At 60.5% G+C, this 18,888-nt stretch overlaps 1 protein-coding gene across 1 annotated transcript in view; it reads right to left on the bottom strand.

Annotated features, from left to right (window-relative positions):
• The window catches only part of INPPL1 (inositol polyphosphate phosphatase like 1), a 70,029-nt gene that overhangs the window by 19,959 nt on the left and 31,182 nt on the right, over positions 1-18,888 (bottom strand). The window contains exons 3-17 of the mRNA XM_075066932.1: positions 17,386-17,536; positions 15,768-15,867; positions 14,739-14,879; positions 14,167-14,257; positions 13,040-13,129; positions 12,118-12,216; positions 10,349-10,499; positions 9,861-9,967; positions 8,402-8,504; positions 4,264-4,491; positions 2,633-2,729; positions 1,288-1,426; positions 996-1,095; positions 487-575; positions 214-295 (exon numbers count right to left, since the gene is read on the bottom strand). Coding sequence (XP_074923033.1) covers positions 214-295; positions 487-575; positions 996-1,095; positions 1,288-1,426; positions 2,633-2,729; positions 4,264-4,491; positions 8,402-8,504; positions 9,861-9,967; positions 10,349-10,499; positions 12,118-12,216; positions 13,040-13,129; positions 14,167-14,257; positions 14,739-14,879; positions 15,768-15,867; positions 17,386-17,536 — 1,768 coding nt within the window. The remainder of the gene's footprint in view (positions 1-213; positions 296-486; positions 576-995; positions 1,096-1,287; positions 1,427-2,632; positions 2,730-4,263; positions 4,492-8,401; positions 8,505-9,860; positions 9,968-10,348; positions 10,500-12,117; positions 12,217-13,039; positions 13,130-14,166; positions 14,258-14,738; positions 14,880-15,767; positions 15,868-17,385; positions 17,537-18,888) is intronic.

The following is an 18,888-nucleotide window of genomic DNA, read 5'->3' on the forward strand; positions in this document are numbered from 1 at the left end:
GGGTGCTCCTGGCACTGGGTCCCTGGTCACCTCCTTGCAGACGCACCGGCCATGGGCTCCTCCGCACGCTGGCAGCAGCGAGGTGAGAACATGGGGCCTGCTGCTCCACAGGCCCAGGCCTCTCCCACGGGAGATGCTCCACCCTGGCCAGCCGCCCTAGGGGGAGCAGGTGACTCCAGCCAGCAGTGGGTGCCGCTGATGCCCCACACTCACCGTAGGAGTTGCAGTTGATGTGGGTCTCGGGGTACGACTTCCACAGGATGCGGTCACACCAGGAGGGGACGTTGGTGCGGACCTGGGCAGGGGGCACAGGATGCTGGGGTGAGGTATTGCTGGGCAGTGCCCTCCCCCTGTCCACCAGCCTGGCAAGGCCCCTGGCACTGGCCCACAGGGTCCAGAGAGACAGCCATGGGAACCAGCTAGCCCTCCCCAGCCCCCTAAACGCTCCCCCCGCCTTACCTTCCCCACCCAACCCCCAGCACCTACCCCAGTGGGCTTCTGCTTGTGCCATACGTAGGTGTCGCGGGAGCCCCGCTCATAGCGGTAGGTTGGGGGGAAGGTGATCTCCTCCTCGCCTGTAGAGACACAGCCAGGGGTGTGAAAAGAAACAGCCTGGGCTCAGCCACCCTCAGCATCCCCAGCAGCTACGGGGCAACAGTCCACACACCGGACCCCAGGCCCAGCAGTGCTGATCCCCATAGAGGAGCGCCCCCACCCCCAGCAACACACCCAGCAGGGAAGGGGACAGCCCCCAAAGCTCCCCCAAACCAGCAGGGAAGGCAAAATGCCCCACAGCTCCCCCAAGCCCAGCAGGGAAGGGGAGATGCCCCTCCACAGCTTGCCCCACCCCAGCAGGAAAGGGAAGACTGCCCACACCTGCCCTGACCCCAGCAGGGAAGGGAGACCCCCCACAGTTCACCCCACAAGGGAAGGGGTAGCGCCAGTGGGTGAAGCAGAGGCCCCGCCCCGCCCGCCTGCAGCAGAGCCGCCCTCACCAAATCGCAGGAAAACCTTGTGCTTCTCCTTCTCCAGGTTGAGCTGATCCACCTTGAGCAGCGGCTCGAACTCCTTGCGGTTGATGTAGTTGAGGATCTCCTGGAGGAGGCAGGGCCGAGCGGGCAGGTCAGAGCGGGGAGGACAGGCCACACAGCCCCCCCCCCTCCCCCGGAAGCCTGCACTCCCCTTCCCCCCACGGGCCTGTGCCCCTCACTTGTCAGTCCTCCCCACGCTGCATCCCTCTCCCACCAGGCCCGCACCCTCCTCCCCACAGGCTCGCGCCCCCCTCACCTGGATGTCCATGTCCAGGCGGTAGTTGAGGTCCCCGAACCAGAAGAGATGGGTGAAGCGGAGCGAGATGTCGAAGGAGCTGAGTTGCTTGTCCCCCAGGGACAGCAAGCGCAGAATGTCCAGGTAGTTCTGGTTCCGCCTGTCGGACAAGGGAGTGGTGGGCAGGCAGAGACGGGCCGGCAGAGAGAGGACAGGAGAGGGGACACAGATCAGAGTCTCCAGGGGCCCAGCCCGTGGGAACATAAACCCAAGGCCTTGACCGCTCCTAGTTACTAAAGATCCCCAGGTGCTTCCCTTTTGCCTGGGTGCCCTAACTCGAGTGCCGTCACTGTCCAATTCAACTGCCACCACGCTCCTCCTCAGAAGCAGACGTGCTGACCTGTTGCATGGGGCTTGTTATGTGTGTAACAGCCCTCTGGGATCCATCCGGACAGTACAGATGACAGATTGGAGGGTGGTTTAATATTCTCGGGGCTTCTACCGAAGAGAAGGCATGTGGAGAATGAATGCCCTCCTCAGGCTAAGAGCACCGGACCTGACAGAGACACCAGGGGGCAGGAGATGGTGGTTTTCCTCATTTGGCGGTCGATCCACCAACCGTGCTTGCTGCTTAGCTTGGGAATATCGGTACTTCCAGAGCCCATCCAGCGGGACTGGAGCGCGCATGCTAACAGCGACAATCGCTGCGTGCTGACCGCCGGGCTCAGGGTGATGCGGCTCCAAGGAGCAGAGTGTGGGACGGTGCATGGAAACACTCCGGGACGGGTGAATACAAACGTGTCTGAGTGTACGCAAGCGTGCAGGGCTGAGCCCAACTGTGTCTAAGAAAGCAAGAAGGAGCATGCGAAGGCCAGGGTGAGCAAGAGTGCCCCAGGGGAGCATGCGAGGGGATGAACCTCTTCAAACCGGTGCATGCGCGCATGGCAAGTGTGCCCCAAACTGAGTGTGGAAGTGCAAGTGGCTGTATGCAAACACTAGTGCACCAGAGCGAGCAGGAGTGTGTCAGAGCGAGCAGGAGCATGGTCGGGGGTAGGTGCAAGTGTACCCAGAGCGAGGGTGTCCAGGAGTGAGCAAGCCACATCTGTAAGCGAGCAGGAGCGTCAGCACGTCCCAGAGCAGGCTCGGCTCTCCCTGGCACCACAAGGCAACTCCTGCTGTGCCCGGCTCTCCTGCCTCTTCATGGAGACCAAAGCATCGTCTGTCCAGAGCCATCGGCCATGTTCGCGTGCTGCCCACGGCCAGCAGCAGGAGCTACCAGCAGCTCCCCTCTCAGCCCAGCTGGCAAGACCTGGGCTAGGTGATGGGCTCCCACTCTGCCAGGGGATGCCCTGCCCCGCGCACTCACCTGGCCGTCTTCTCGTTGCCTGAGGTCAGGTGGCAATTCACGAAGCCGAAAGAGGTGCCATTGAACATGAAGGAGACTCCCACAGCCCCTTTATTGCCTGCAAAACAAAGAGGGAGAGGGGGCGAGCCCCACTCAGGCCAGGCCGGGGCTCAGTTCCCAGGCCTGCTCCAGGCATCGATGCCCCGTTGCACAGTGGCCAAAGCCGGCGCCGGCAGCGTGGATTGAGTAGAAAAAACACAAAGCCAGTGGGTGGCGGGAGGAGAGAGTCCCAGTTGGCTAAGAGCTGCACCAGAGGTTTCGGGTAGGGGATTAGGGAGCAGGCTCTGGGAGGGAGTTTGGATGGTGGAGGGGGTCTGGGGTGCAGGCTCTGGGATGGCGTTTGGGTGCTGGGTGCAGGCTCTGGGCTGGGGCAGGGGGTGGGGGTGCAGGCTCTGGAAGGGAGTTTGGGGTCTAGGGGGTTTGGGGAGGGGGTGCAGGTTCAGAGAGGGAATTTGGGGGTGGGAGGGAGTATGTGGGAAGGGGGTGGGGGTGTAGGCTCCTCAAGGGGGTGGGTCTGGTGCTTACCTGGGGCTCCAAGGCAGGGCAGGCCGGGGGGCCTCTGCGCGCTGCTACCCCCGGCATTGCCCCTGCAGCTTCCCATTGGCCGCAAGGGTGCTCAGGGCGGGGACAGCATGTGGAGACACAGCCCTACCCCGGGGCCACAGGGAGGGGCCAGCAGACACATGGAGCGAGCAGACAGACACCGCTCAGCTCCGCTGCGCTGCTGGTGGGGCCCCGGGCCATTGTAAATCGCCTGGGCAATGTGCCGGGGGTGGGAGTGCACAGGGGCGACGGGCAGGGCTAAGGGAGACACCCGACCCAAGAACGGCTGGAGCCCCGTGGGCCACATTGGGGAGGTTCTTGGGCCACAGATGACCTGCGAGCCGGGAATTTGAGACTTCTGCTTTAAATCATGGTTTCCTGCTTGCTGATTTAGCTCAACATTACAACTGATGCTTTAAATCAACCCACCTTGGTGCTAACTAGCCCCAGCCCTGTGCTGGAGGGGAGGAAGAGAAATTTGGTCTGCAAGGCCCATTTGGCCATTGACCCCTGACCGCTCCGGAATTGGCGCGAGACCCATCAAGGCGCTTCGCAAAGGCCAGTGAAGAGGCACAGACAGTCACAACTAGTGACCCAGGCCGGATCAGGATGACCAACTGCATCTGAAAGGCCCTGCGCTGTATCCGAATCCTCTGAGCCATCCAGTCCCCTCTTCCACTGTCCCAGTCTCAAACCCTAGAGCTAACTCCCGCCCCCAGAGTTAGAAAATGCTCATGTTGGATGTCAGCCCCACTGGAGCCTGTGTGGCCAGAACATACAGACACAGTGCAAAGAATCCACGTGCATTGATACAACTGCTGTGTAAATCACTCACACGCAGAGAGCGACAGGGACTAGAACCGTGACCTGCTACTTGAAGACCAGAGGAATCTACCACCTGCACAGAAGGGCCCTGTGGGGCAGAATGTGATACCAGAGTGCACCCTCACTCACGCGCAGCCAGCCATGCTAAAGGCGAGTGCAGAGGGCTGAGTCTGTCTGTCCCAGGTACCCAGTCTAGCCCCCGCAGTGCCTAGATCGGTCCCTACCCAGCGTGTTGGCGATCCCGGTCTTCACACTCGAGGTGCTGACGTGGCTGATCCGGTTCTCGTGCTCCGGTTTCACCAGGACGGCAATCTTAATATTCCACAAGGCCTGCATTGCGATCTGGCAGGGGGCCAACAAGACAATGTTACACCTCCGCTCTCCTGGCGGGGGCGCCGGAGCCAGGCTTGGAGGCAGCAGCTGCCTTAAAGTCATCAACACTGAAACCCCACCTACAGCGAGAACCAGGCATGCAGCAATGAGAACAAACCCATGGAGACACCTAGCAGTGCCTGCAGAGCCTCCCTGTTGCTCAGTGTTTGCAATCCCAGGTTTAAATAAAGTTTGATGAGGTTGAAAGCAGCCAGGGTGGCTGCTGGGAATTGTAGTCCAATCTGTCCCTGGGGCAGACACCTGGGATAGCTGCTGCACCCCCTCTTCCGTATTCCAACAAGGACATTTTCTGAACCACCAAGGCACAACCCAGATGTTTACAGGAGGCTTCTCTTCCTCCTAATTCGTTTCTGCCTTAAGGAGTCTCTGGGTCTAGCGTTAAATTAACGGCTGCGGGCTTGTACTGGCAAGAAGAGGAGAGTCCTGGACAGCATGATTTTCCTTTTGCCCGTGACTTTACTGTGTGTTCAGGACTCCCCCTGCAGCAGTGGCTCCTGTGCCTCGGGGCTGGGCCTGGCTCCCTGCTTTGAGTGTGGTGACCAGGCACGCTCAGGTTTGGCCTAGCCACCCCCCTCCATCATGACAGAGGAGCAGGGGAAACCTCTGAGTTGGAGCGGAGACAGGCCTGGCCCAGCCGCCGGGACACAGGAGCTGCCACTGGCCAAGTCAGTGCAGCATGGGCTCAGTCTCCAGCCCCGCACTCTTCTGCGCCAGGCCAGGACTGGAGTTACAGCGCTCGACGGGCACTGCTGCAGGTGCTCGGGGCCCCTCATTGGTCAGGACATTTTCACGGAGCAGTCACTCAACCTGAGACTGTCCCTGAACTGACCACGACTGGAGGAAAGTGATAAAAGCCCTGTTAAATATAACGCCTTACACTTCACGCAGCTCTGCTGGTGCTGAAGGATCCCAAAGCAAGAAAGCTGAGAGCTTTTCAGACACTCCAAAAGCCCTCAGCTCCCACTGAATTATCACACATGCATGAATAATGCAGCCACCTCTAGGGGGCGGGGGGAGTACGGACGCCAGTGCACGCCACTCTGAATGTGCTAGGACACGAATGGGAAATGTTGGCCAAAGACACCGCAGCTGAGACCCGACTCCAAAAGCAAAGCATCTGGGAGCTGACGCCTCTACCTCAGGAGGTTAAAGGGCTGAGAGACCTGTGGCCACAGGCACGGGCAGCGTGTGACTTGCCGCATGCCTGGGGAGGCTGGGCCCGAGTACTAGAAGCTCCCTAAGAAGTGTGGGGGGCCACCAGCGCCTGGACTGTGGCCCTGCCCCGAGGCCCGTCTCCCCGAGGCCACACTCATGCTCCATCCCCATGCCACCCCAGGCCCGGCTCCCACTCAGCCCCCTCCCCCGAGGGGCCCCCCACCTGCACCTTTTCTATGCCCCTCCCCAGGAGCCCCCCCCCCATCTGTGCCTCTCCCTCCCTCCCCAGCGCCGCCACGCGTGCCTTCGGGGTGAGTGGGACGAGCGGGCAGGGCAGATGCGGGGATGGCGGAGTGGAGATATAAGGAGCAGGGTAGGCAATGGGATAATAGAAGGATAGAGGGATGTGTGGACCTCAGGGCAGAAATTGGGGGGGGGCTTACTGCCACGGTGCCTTTTTCTGCAGCATATCGTTGTAGCTCGCAGGGAGGTGCCACCACATCATATCTGGGGGGGCTTAGCCCACCACGGCCTATTACTGCTTGACTCGTGTCACAGGCTTCAGCCGTGGTCATCCATTATTGCTCTAGTGTGACAATGATGCAAAGTCCGCAAGTGTCTGAGATTTGGGAGGATGGTCACCCCAGCAACCCTATCCTCCTGATGCCCTCTCTGCTATCCAGCGCCTGGGATCATTCCTGTTGGAGGCCTGGGGTTACGGTCTGGCTCCTTCAATTCATGGGTAGTGTCTGTGACATCTGGGTCTTAATACGTGGGCAGCCACTGAGATGACAGCTTCCCAGCTCGCGATCCTCCCTCTTTGCGCCGAGCGTGGCGCGCGACGCAGCCGGAGCACTGGCATGCTGGAAGCTGTCGTCTCAAGGCAGCATGGCTCAGCGTTGCAGCCGGTAGACTGCCACAGGACCTGAGTGCCAGGCCATCTCCTCAAGGCCCTGCCCTGGCGCTTTTGGCTTTACCGGGGGTACTCGATACTCTGTGAACTCCTTCCCAGCACACCCCGGAGGACAGTCGGACGCCACTCTTCGTGCCCATCGAGTTCTCCTGAGGTGCCAAATACGTAGATGTCATGGGGAAGATTTGGTGACCGTCATACCTCATCCAGCGTCTTCCAGGCCTTCGACGCTACGGCATGTGCTTGTTCTTGGGGGGAGCCGCTTCCTTGCGGGAGAGGGCAATGCCCATTAGACTGCGGTCACCAATGGGGTCACTCTGCTCAGTCCCGGGGATGGGGCCCGTGTTGGGCACCAGTCTGGACGTCAAGGAACCGGTTAGTTCCCTGCTCTTGCCCAGACTCCTGGTTTTCCTTGGCTCGCTCGTTTTAGCGCTCCAGGCTTTCTTTTCCCTCTGTGCACGTGGGGAATGCCGGGGGCCCAGCCTCGCGGAGTGCGTGAGGATAAACACATCGAGATTGTGAGGTGCTCAGGCTGCAGTGAACCCAACGTGCCACGCGTATTCACAGGAGATCGAGACTAGGCGGGATCGACACAGATGCTTCTCAGAGGGTGCAAAGGTGTCGAAGGCGGCAACCATCCTGCCTTGCCCAGGCTGCTAATGGGCGTGCTACAGTTAGACATACTTTCCGCTGCGCAGGCTATTCAGCCACTAGATAGTCACTGGTATTGCCGGGGGGGGCGGGGGGGGGGTTGGCCTGAGGGCCGCATGGGTTTTTTAATCTGTATGATAGGGAGGGGAGTCTTGGTCGGCCCCCACCTCCTATCTGCCTCCACCACCGGGATCTGCCCCATCAACCCCCCTGCTCCTGTCCCATTACGCCCCCGGACTCCTGCCGCCCCATCCAACCCCCCTGCTCCCTGTCCCCTTACCGCCCCCGGACTCCTGCCGCCCCATCCAACCCCTCCTCTCATTCCTGATGGCCCCCCAGGACCCATGCCCCATCCAATCACCCCTTCTCCCTCTCCCCTGACTGCCCCTGGAACCCCTGCCCCCATTCAACCCCCCTGTTCCTCCCCAACTGCCCTGACCCCTGCCCACCCCCCACAAATTCCCCTGCCCTCTGTCCAATCCCCACTGCTCTGTGCCCCCTTACTGCACTGCCTGGTGCACCGGTGGCTGGCAGCGCTACAGCTGTGCCCCCTGGCTGGAGCCAGGCCATGCCACTGCCACCACGCAGCTCAGAGATGGGGTCAGGCCGGGCTCTGCAGCTGCGCTGCCCGGCCACCCAGAGCACTGCGCCGGTGGCAGAGTGAGAGAGCTAGCTGAGGCTGAGGGGGAGAGGGATGAGCCTCCTGAGCCAGGAGCTCAGGGGCCAGGCAGGATGGTCCCACGGGCTGGATGTGGCCCGCGGGCTATAGTTTGCCCAACCCCAGGGGGAATTGCATGAAGTTGCAGACAGGTGTGGTCCCTGGTGAACAAGGCAGACAAAAGTGGAATGCGAGCTGGGTGGAAGCCTGTTTGTTAGTGCTTGGAGCTGGCAGCTGTTTTGTTTAAACAAAGGCTTCCTGTTTAAGACAGGCTGTGATTCCTTATGTCCTGAAGGCAGGAGGAGAGCTGGGTAGGGTATGTGGCTCGGAGGTGGGATCTGAGACTTCAAGGCATCCCGGTGGGAGGTGTTTAGTGGGTCTGGATATGTTCTGTGACTATGGGCCATGCTCCTTGGGCTGAAGGAGACCCCTGTGAGGCCAGCCACTGTGACCCTAGCCCCTGCTTCCCGGGCTGAGGGGAACTCCCGCAGGGCACTGTCTGAGCGCTCCACATCACCCTTGCCCATGTTCCCCACGCTACCAGAGGGGCAGCTCCCGACAAGCCCTGCCCCAGGCACCCAGTGACACTGACCCATGTTCCACGTGCCGATGAAGACGGAGATCATGTCGGGCTCGTCCTGCTTGGAATGTTTGTTTTTCATCAGCTGCAGCAGCTGGCAGAACGCCTCCCGCTTCTGGAGGAAAGGCAGGCAAAGGAGGCAGATGTGAGGAAGTGGGAATGTTCTTAATGTTTTCTCTGAATACTGTGTGGGAGCCTCAGTTTCCCCTACACCTTTCTTAAGTATCTAGGTGGGGGGATAAGGGTGTGTGACTTGCAGAGCCCTAGAAAGGCGTGATGCTGTCTGCACAGAGAATGGCCAACACCCTGTCTCCTGGCAACTGATGGCCTGAGCCCCTCCCCTGCAAGTGCCAACTGAAGGTGTTGGAGAACGAAGAGATCAGGTGGCCTCCTGGCCCAGAAAAGAAACAAAGGCCAGAGGAGGGGCTAGAGGGGGGTTCAATTTGGAGCTGGCTGGGGACAATGGGGGAAGCTCCACCAGTCTGGGCTCCTTGTCCTCGAAGATGGACCTGACTGAGGGGTCCTGTTGTCTGAACCTACAAGCTCTGTTTTGGACTGTGGTCCTGTCATTTAATAAAGCTTCTGTTTTACTGGCTGGCTGAGAGTCACGGTGAATCGCAGGAAGTGGGAGGTGCGGGGTCCTGACTCCCCTACACTCTGTGACAGCAGGTTAGGCAGCAGCAGGAGATGGGCCGTGGATAGGAGACCCAGGTAAAATCCCTGCTCCTGGCCACTCACTCGTCAGCCAGCAAGGGCTTGAACAGGACAGGGATATACAATAGTTCTCCCATCACTGAAATGCAGCCACCTCTGGGGTGGAACATGGTTTGTTTTTAACAGGGCACAGCAACACTATGCAGCTGTTTAGGACAGGAAGCGAAGAATTCCATAACCAGTTACAAGGGGGAATCTGGTGCCAGGGCATGATTAATGCTCATGTGTGGTTGTGGTCTTGGTTTTAAAGGCAGCACCTCAGTACCCCTATGAATTTGCTGGGCCTCTGTTCAACCCGCACACCCATCTTGGAATCTGAGTTAAGCTGGGTCCTTTACTTCTCCTGCATCATCACTAGCAGTAAAGATTTTGTAGGAAATCATGCGCTGGAGTGCAACCCCTTTTAATCATGCCCTTGGTGACCCTCGGGGTGGCCAGGCTATGACGCCCCTGGGGTCTCTGCAATTGACATTCTGCAGACAGCCGAGCCGATGATGCATAAGGAAGAAGAGACGCCTTGTCCCCCTCCCAGCGCTGGGTTGGCTTTGCAGGAGTGAAGACGCCCTGTCATCAGTGCAGTCAGCTATCCTGGGAAGATCTCCTAAGACAGGGTTTTGGTTTTTTTTAATGTCATTTCTTTGCGGAATGGAACAGCGCTCGAACGCTTTGATTTAGCCACATTCCCTTCCACCCTGCAGCCTCGGAGCTGCGTGGGGAGGATCACACCAGACACAGTAATAACAGACCCATGACTCACCCTGGCGCTGACGAAGACGAAATCTTTCCGCTGAGTTTTATCCTTCTCCTTCTCGAAGACGATCCCCAGCTTATTCTGCACCCGCTGGGACTTGATCAGCTGTCGGACTGGAGCGGCACGGAAAATCAGAGCAGATGTGACCCCAGAGCCCCGTTCCTCTCCCCCACCCCAAGAGAAAGCCCGAGCTCTGCAGAGGCAGGAGAGGGAAGACCCCAGGGATCCCAAGGCTGGAGGGACGGGTGCGGTGTGATTGGTACACATGGTATCATGCTACGAGGAGGCAGCGTGGGTGAGCGATCAGTTCCTGAGTGACGCAGTTTGGGGGTCAGATCTAATCCTTTCATATCTCCGCATGCTACAGGGCAGCCCCAATACTCTGGACACCCCACAGAAACAAGAGGGCGCAGGGTAACAGCAGCGCCAGGAGAGCTGCGGCTGGTCCCCGAGGGCACGGGGCATATGGGCCGGGCACAGCACCCAGCTCTTACTCTTGTCGTGGGTGAACGTGTTCCAGTCCTCCTGGGAGTCCTTCTGCTTCTTCAGCACCACCAGCTTCCCGCCCTCCACATCCACGCTCAGCGTGAACTTCTGTGACTTGCCGATCTTGGTGAGGTCCCCCAAGGTGACGTCCAGCTTCACCTGGGGCAGAGAGACAGCCCCACGTGGATGGGACGCTCGAAGCTGCTCGGGTGGCCACGCCCAGCCCTGGGGCTAATGCCACTGAGCTCAATGGAGCTACGCCAGGGAGGAATTTGGCTCCGTGACTAGTCTTCTACCTGGCATCCCTGGCAAGAGAGCCCGCCCGAGGTGACTGGCAGGGAGCCACGCTGGGGTGTGTCACTTTCTAACTCCCCCTGCCCTGGGTATTTCCAGCAGCTCCCGGCTCTCCAAAGCACAAACTCTGCCCATTTGAAAAGCAGCAGCTTCTGGGTGGTGTGAGGGGGTGTCTATACCCTGCACAGGGCCTGGAGGGGTTACAGGCCAAAGCGCGTTCTGGCTGGTGGAGTGGGTTAAAGGGAGCTCAGAAGCCCAGGTTGGGGAATGGGAGGGGTGTGGAGGCGAACCGGCTGCAGGGAAGACAAGGCCTTCTCTTGGAAGTTAGATGAAAGGTGGAGCCTCAGGACCCCAGCACTGGCCGGGCTGCCAGAGAGCGCCTTCCGCGTGAGGTGAATGTGAGACAGCTTCCTGGAGACGGGGATAGTACAGAACCTTTCCCTGCACTATGTTATTCTGGAGTCAGAGCAATAAACCTGACTGACGCTGGTTATTTGGTATCCTGAGTATATTTCATAACGAACCCAAGTGGGGTCAAGTAGCTGACTACACGATTGACCACTGTTTTCCTTGGTCGAACAGCTGCTTGGTTTGCTCCTCAGAGCTATGGACCAAGAGAAGCTCCGTAAATGTGTCGTTCCGGATCATCCAGGAGCTGGCAAGTGGTTTGGAGCGATTCTGGAACAGACACCGGCTCTGCTTTGCTTCTCGAGGGCCAGAGCCCAGAGCTTCGCATCTGAACCCCTTTGGCTAGTTGTGGGGAGAGGGTGTGCTCAGACTGAAACCCCCAGATGCAAATTCACCCCACGGCTTTGGTTCCGAGTTGGGAGAGGAGGAGCATCTGGTTTAGATACGGTCAAAACTCTTCTTATGAGATTTTGGTGCTATCAAACCCACACCCTGGCTCCAATTCCCCCTGAACAATCCCAAACCTGGCCCTGATTCACCTCAGAATAATCCCAAATCTTGGCTCTGGTTAGTCCTCAAACAATCCCAAACCCAGCCCTGATTCTCCCCGCAAATACTCCCAAACCTAGGTCCGATTCCCCCTCAAGTAATCCCAAAATCTGGCTCCAATTCCCCCTCAAGTAATCCCAAACCTTGGCCCTGATTCCCCCTCAAGTAACCACAAACCTGGCCCTGATTTGCCTCAGAATCCCAAACCCAGGCCCTGATTCACCTCAGAATCCCAAAGCCTGGCCCCGATTCGCCCCCAAATCCCAAAGCCTGGCCCCGATTCGCCCCCAAATCCCAAAGCCTAGCCCCGATTCGCCCCCAAATCCTGCCTCCATTTCACAGCAGAGCCCCGAACCCCAGACCTTAGCCGTGATTCCTGCTAGAAACCCAGCTCCCAGCTGTAATTTGCCAGGAGCCCTCATCTCACCCTAACCCCAAGCTCTCTTCAGCCTGTCTCGGGGGCAAACTGGCACCTGCCAAGAGCTGTTCCCAGTTGGGGGCCCAGGCCACGGGGCGAAGGCTTTACCTCGAACGCTTGCACGGGGATGCTCTTGGCTTTGCGGGAGGAGGGCTGGGCCGGGGCAGGCTGGGCCGTGGAGCTCATGTCCTGGAGAGCTTTCAGAGCCTGGCGGGGGGAGAGAATCGACACGGCCTGGTCACACGCAGCACCTGCCGGGTCCCTCGCTCCCCATAAAGCCTTTGGCCTGGGTGGGGTCTCCCGGCTTTAGCCCTGCCCCTCCCCACCCGGAGCTGACTCCTCAGTCGTCTATGGCTGTGCCGTGGGCTGCAGCTGGTTCCCCTGGAGTTCAGCGGCTCCCCCCGTCACCATGACAGGAGGAAATCACATGGGAGGCGGGAGATCCGCCACCCAAGGTGTGAGCTAGGGCTGGGCCTAGGCAGATCATTCAACGAGTAAGCGGAGACCGCGCTGCCACGCAAAGTCTGGCTGGCTCTGGTGGGGGCTGCGAATCCCAGAGCAGTCACTATGCAGCTGGGAGGGACAGGGCAGGGCTCCGAAGGTGAGGGTCAGACACACAGACCCCCTCCCCCCCAGCGCCATTGGCAGTCCCCCGGGAAGTCGATGGGAGTGACAGGTGCTCCGCAGAGCGGGCAGGCAGCTGTGGAGGTAGGTGGCTGTGCAACTTGACCATGGCTCCCGAGGGAATCAGTGTCAGAGCCAAAAGCTGGCTCCGAGAGCCCCTGGGTCCCAGCCCTGCACCCGGACCATGGGATCCCAGCTCCGTCCAGCTGCACGGCTCCGTCCCTGGCCTCCGCAGCCGAATCCAGCAGCAGGACACAGCCAGGCTCAGCACCGGGCCACGCGTCCCCGGAGCCCAGGCCCGCCCCACTGGGCCCATACAGACCCACGCAGATTGGACGGGTTTGCGTCCCCAGCCCCCGTTCTGACATGGGCTGCGAGTGTCCAGGGCCCAGGCCAGTTCACCCACCTTCTTCTCAATGCCGGACAGGAAGTCCTTAAGGACGGACAGCTTTAGCACCAGGCTCTCCAGCTCCTGCTCCCCCGTCTGGCCAGCGGTCTGCAGGCACGAGGGATCCAAGCAGAGAACACTCAGACGGCGCAGCAGCCTGGCAGCCCCAGCCAGGCCCCCTGCGCGCAGCCAGGCTGCGCGATCGGGGTTGCATAGGCCGGAGGGTCTCCCCCAACCCCACAAAGAGGGGTCAGTTTGTTCTCCCGACTTAATGCCGCTGCGTCCCACTTTCATGGCAGCAGGTCGCAAACGGGGGATCAGGGTCCAGGTCCCCTTTTTGGAGAGGGGGAAACTGAGGCACAGAGCTGCAGGCCATGCCGCCAATCAGCAGCAGAGTGAGGACAGAAAAAAGGTGCCCAGGCCCCCAGCCTGGCTCCCTTTCCTTGGGCTCTGGGAACTGACGTGTTTGGGGCTAGCGGAAAACAGGAATAAACTCGGTGAAGCCTCCAAGCGAGCTGGTGCCAGCTGGGCCCGCGGCAAAGGGCAAGATGCTCTGGGTTGTCCACCCCCACCGCTGCTCCCTGGGGACACACGCTGCCTCCTCCGAGCCAGGTCTCCAGCTGCTGGAACAGAGCATGCTAGGAGGAGAGGATGGAGCCTGGACAACGCATGCAGGACCATAGGGCACCCTCCTGCGGGGGCTGCCAGGTGGCCAGTCCCCCAGCTGGTATCGTAAGGGGCGAAGGGCCCAGAGTGTCAGGGATGGCAGACAGACTGTGCGCCCCAGGGCACGCCGGAGAGGGGACGCCATCTCCCGCTGCAGCAGCTGCTCTGATGGCCCCATAGCCCTGCCCCACCCAGCTCAGCCTGCTATCGCGTGTAGGTCCCCGGCTCATGGGTTATCTCAGCTGCCATGGGGGAGAAAGACACCAAGTCTGGGTCACGTCCAGCCCCCAGATTGGTGTGTGAGGGGGGGGAATGGGCCCTCACCTGGCAGGTCCCCCATAACAAGGCCTAAGGAGGGCCAGCAGGTGTCGAGAAAACGCAGGGCAGACATAAGGCGGGAGGGGTCCTAAGTCCCAGTGGGGTGGGGAAATGGCTCCCTGCGGCACGCCACAGCCATTACTCCCCACTCCTGACTTTACCTGCTGGAGGATCCGGGAGACCACGGGAGAACTCTGCTGGTCAAACACCTTGGAGAGGATCTCCAGCCCAGACAGGACCTTGTCCACCTCACTGCAAGGCAGAGGTGCAGATGGACGTCAGCCTGGGGCAGGTCAGCTGCACCAGGGCCGGCGTGGGTCTGACAGGCACCAGCCGCTTCACCCCACATGGGATGAATTCTGAGCAGGGTTAAGGGGGAGAATGAAACTCCTGCAGCCGAGTGCTGACGGGACTGGCAGTGGGACTGGACCTATACCCCCTCCCCACTGTTCCCCAATCCCCCAAGGGCCTCCCCCACACTCCACCACTACAGCAGGAACCCCAGAGGGACATTGCTGTCTCATGCTGGCCAGGGGCCTGCAGATGCAGCAGGGAACAGGTGCCATGGGGCCAGTCCGTTGGACAAGGAGATGCCCACAGCACCCTGCCTGCCTCCCAGTGGCAGCTCCCAGCCACAGCACCCCATGGTAGAGAGCCCCGAAGAGATGGGGATCAGCAGCCAAGATGCATCCTGAGCCACTGGGGAGTGCCAGGCTCCAGGCCAGGCTCTTACCTGTGTAGCCTTTTGCAGGAGGTGACCAGGGTTTTGTTGAGATGGGGCAGGCTGCTGGCCCCGGCTTTGACAGCCTCTAAGTCCAGGGTGTAGCTGCCCTTCAGGTACTCGTGGGAGACTGTGCTGAGGCCGTTGGTGGCACTGCAGGGGGTGCAGAAAGGTTAGCAACCCGAGGCCGAGCACGGAAAACGCCCGCTGCATCCCAGGCTGTCCACCAGGGCATGAGAGTGAACGCCCGCGGGAGGGCACAGCGGGAGAGCTGAGTTCCGGTGACAGCATGTCCCGCGAGAGAGCACTTCCATGGGACCCTTCTGTCTGGAATGGAGCTTCGCTCCGGGGTGGGGGCACTCGGGACAGAGTGGGAACAGACGGGGGGCAAAGGCGCACGGGTGTGATTGAGGGTGATTGTGCACATGCAAGCCCAAGTGTGCAAAGGTATACATGCATTAGCAAGTGTATGCACGGGGGGAAAGAAAGCCCAAGCGTGCGAGTGCAGCAAAGCAGGAGTGGGAGTACAAACAGGGGAGGCAGTGGGGTGCATCTGGGGAGCGTCAGAGGGGACAGATTCTTGCCATTCCAGCCTGTTCCACTCGGAGTCACCTCCCCATTTAGGGGATCGGACTAGCCCAGCTGTCCAAAAACTGAGCGAGGAAACCCAGCCTGGCTCAGGATGCAACTCGAGGAGTGGGCTGGATGGATCTCAGGCTGGTTGGTGGAGGACAAAATCACCAAATCATTGCTCTCACTGGCTACCTGCTCCAGGGAGATCAAGGAACAGAGCAGGGGAATGGGGGCTGTGGGTCAGGAGCGAGGGGCAGGGGGGCAGAGATGGGGGCTGTGGGTCAGGAGTGAGAGCAGAGATGGGGGCTGTGGGTCAGGAGTGAGAGCAGAGATGGGGGACGCGTGTCAGAAGCGAGGGGCACGCGGGCAGAGATGGGGGCTGTGAGTCAGGAGCAAGGGGCACCAGAAGCTTGGTGTGGCAGGATCTCTGGGCCCTGCCTGGTGGTTCTGGAGATGGAGGCTCTTTACCTCTCGATGGTCCCGTCCTGTGTGGCTGGCCCGAGGCTGGCAGGAGAGAAGCTGGTGGAGCCGGAGCGCGGCGGTAACGGGGGCTTTTCATCCTCCCCATCTGGAAGGGAGAAGCAGAGCCAGTCACAGACGGGGCCTCGCATGTCGCCTGCAGTAACTGGGGTCCCCGGCTCACCCTGCCCTGGAGGGGCCGGGAGCCCAATCACCTTCCTGGGTGGGTCTCGATTTGATACCCACAGTGACCCTGGCAAACCTGGGACCAGCTCTTGCCAAGGCTTTGGGCCTCCGCTGAGCACAGACACATTCATTGCTTGGCACCCGTCTGTCCCCCTGGCTTGTGAGTACAGGGCAGCAGGGTATTGAACCTGTAACCCCATGTCCAGGCCTCAGGAAAGTCTTGTGAGTTGCTGCGGCATGAATCTCCCTCATCATTTCTGTATCATTGCTGCGGGGGAATAGCTCTGGCTTTGCTTGATCCCCGATTGCTCTGGAACTATCCATCTCCTGCCCCGGAGAAGGGCTGTCACAACTCCCTGGCCCACTGCGGGACATCCCAATACACAGACTTGGGTCAGTGCCCCATCAGCTCCTCCCAGCAGCTCCAATTCTGGGAGCAGGAAATACAAAGCAGCCGACGGGCCTGGACTCTCGCAAGGCTGGAGGGAGGACACAAGCCCAGAGCCCCGGGCCAGCCACTCAGAGCTGACACAATGCTACTGCTCGGCCGCCTTCTGTAGCCAGAGTCGCCTGCTTTAACCTGGACCTAACTCCTTTCTCCTTTCCAGCGAATAAATCCGCAGCTGGTTTGCCACAGGATTGTGTTTGGTGGGAGTTCCGAGAGACCGACTGCGGCTCATCGCTTGGGACGGGAGCCACCCCGAGTATTTTGCCATCGTTGCTGTGAGGGACCCAGCTCTTCCTGAGGCCGGTGCGCCTGCGGGCGGGACAGCCGGGAGCGGCCCAGGGCGCTGGCTGTGACCGGGATCCAGTTCACATTTGGTGCTGGCTCGGTGAGAGCGAATTACAGACCACACGGCTGGTTCGGGGGTTCTGCCCTTGGTCGGCACTCATGGCCGTGAGCTGCTCCACACAACCACGTCCCAAGCTGGTCAACTGCCGGGGTCCCAGACCTGCTGGGGAGCCCAGGGCCACAGGCCCCACGTGGCGTGGCAGGAACAGCAGCAGGGAGACCTGGCTCTAATCTCGGCATGGTGTGAAGGGGTGAGATGGGCTGTCACTGTGAAAGGAGGCAGCAGGACCATTCAATATCACCCTGCCCCAGCCCCCAGTATTGGACCAACAGGCCCAACTACCCTGGTATCCCGCCTCCAGAGACCCCAGCTTACATCAGTGGGCCCATCTACCCTGGCATCCCGCCTCCAGAGACCCGGGTTTACATCAATGGGCCCATCTACCCTGGTATCCCGCCTCCAGAGACCCTGGCTTACATCAGTGGGCCCATCTACCCTGGTATCCTGCCTCCAGAGACCCTGGCTTACATCAGTGGGCTCATCTACCGTGGTATCCTGCCTCTTATCACCCCAGGTCTCCCCAGCCCCTAGCTCCTGAGGCAGGCCAGCACCGCCAGCAAGGCGGGGGCCAAGCTGCCAGGCCGTACCTGAGTAGTCCCTGTCCTCAGCATTCTCCTTCTCCTTCTCCCGCTCGACAGCGAAGAGCAGGGTGCAGACCAGGCCCTGGTTGGACTGCAAGTAGAGCGCGATCAGCTCGTTCAGGGTCTTGAAGCGCCTCACCTGGACTCCCTGCGACGTCTGGGGGCACAAGGGGGTGGGAGAGAACCCGTCAGCATGAGCAGGGGCCATGCACAGACACGCCAGGTTAACATCGCTTTCCTGGTTACCCCAGTGCAACCCCTCAGTGCAGCCAACGGGCGTCTTCCTTACAGCCCAGAGATCCTAGCAGCAGCCTCTGACTCTCCTGCCCTCCTTCTCCTGACCCGAACCCCAGTCAGGGCTTTTCATCCTTCCCCACGCTCAGTCCCTGCAGTCCGTCTTTTTCTTCAATTACAGCAGCACCTAGAAACCCTGACTAAGATCAGGGCCCCGTGGTGCCAGGCGCTGCCGAGGCCCCTCCCGAGATATGGGCCCCATCATGTCAGGCACTGCCCAGACCCCTCCCGAGATCAGGGCCCCATTGTGCCAGGCCTTGCCCAGACACCTCCCAAGATCAGGGCCGCTATGGTGCAGAGCGCTGCCCAGACCCCTCCCGAGATCAGGGTCCCATTGTGCCAGGCCCTTCACAGACCCCGCCCGAGATCTGGGCCCCGTCACGTTGGGTGCTGCCCAGACCCCTCCTGAGATCAGGGCCCCCATGGTGCCAGTCCCTGCCCAGACCCCTCCCGAGATCAGGGCCCCGTCGTGCCGGGTGCTGCCCAGACCCCTCCCGAGATCAGGGACCCCATGGCGCCAGGCCCTGCCCAGACCCTTCCTGAGACCAAGGCCCCATCATGCTGGATGCTGCACAGAGACTGAACCTTTGTCTCTGTAACCCGGGCACACCTGCCCCCACGAGGAGGGCAAAGCCTGCCCGTGCCTAGGAGACGACGAGGTGGCAGGCTGGGGGAAGCATGAGGGGCGGATTGGTTTTCTCCCTTCCCATGCTGGAGATGAAAGGCTGGGCCAGATGGAGCGAGTGTCGGCCCCACCCAGGTAAGAGCCGTGCCAGGAAATGGGGGAGCCCCCCCCGCCATCTGGGGGTGTATCCAGCAGTGCTGGGGGTGAGGCAGCAGCCCTGGCCCTGCTGTACACACGGCTGGTGGGTGGCACCCATCTCCCATGTCCCAGCACAGCCTCGGTGTCCCGGGATGGGGCCAGGGCCCCTGTGAGCCACAGAGCAGATCTCTGGGGAGTGACGCTTTGGGGAGAAGTGACCAGCTGGGGGCAGGGGATTTCTCCTGTGGGAGGGTGTGACGAACTGGGAACGTTCTTAATGTTTTCTCTGAATACTGTGTTGGTGCCTCAGTGTCCCCTAGGCAGTTCTTAGTATCTAGGTGGTGGGATAAGGGTGTGTGATTGCTGCAGAGCAAGGGGCCAGTGCACCTGAATGCCTGGCACTCTGTCTCCTAGCAACTGATGGCCTGGGCCCCTCCTCTGCAAAGGTGCCA

This window comes from Chelonoidis abingdonii, chromosome 1 (genome assembly GCF_003597395.2).
Source record: "Chelonoidis abingdonii isolate Lonesome George chromosome 1, CheloAbing_2.0, whole genome shotgun sequence".
In the NCBI taxonomy this organism is placed as follows: domain Eukaryota; kingdom Metazoa; phylum Chordata; order Testudines; family Testudinidae; genus Chelonoidis; species Chelonoidis abingdonii.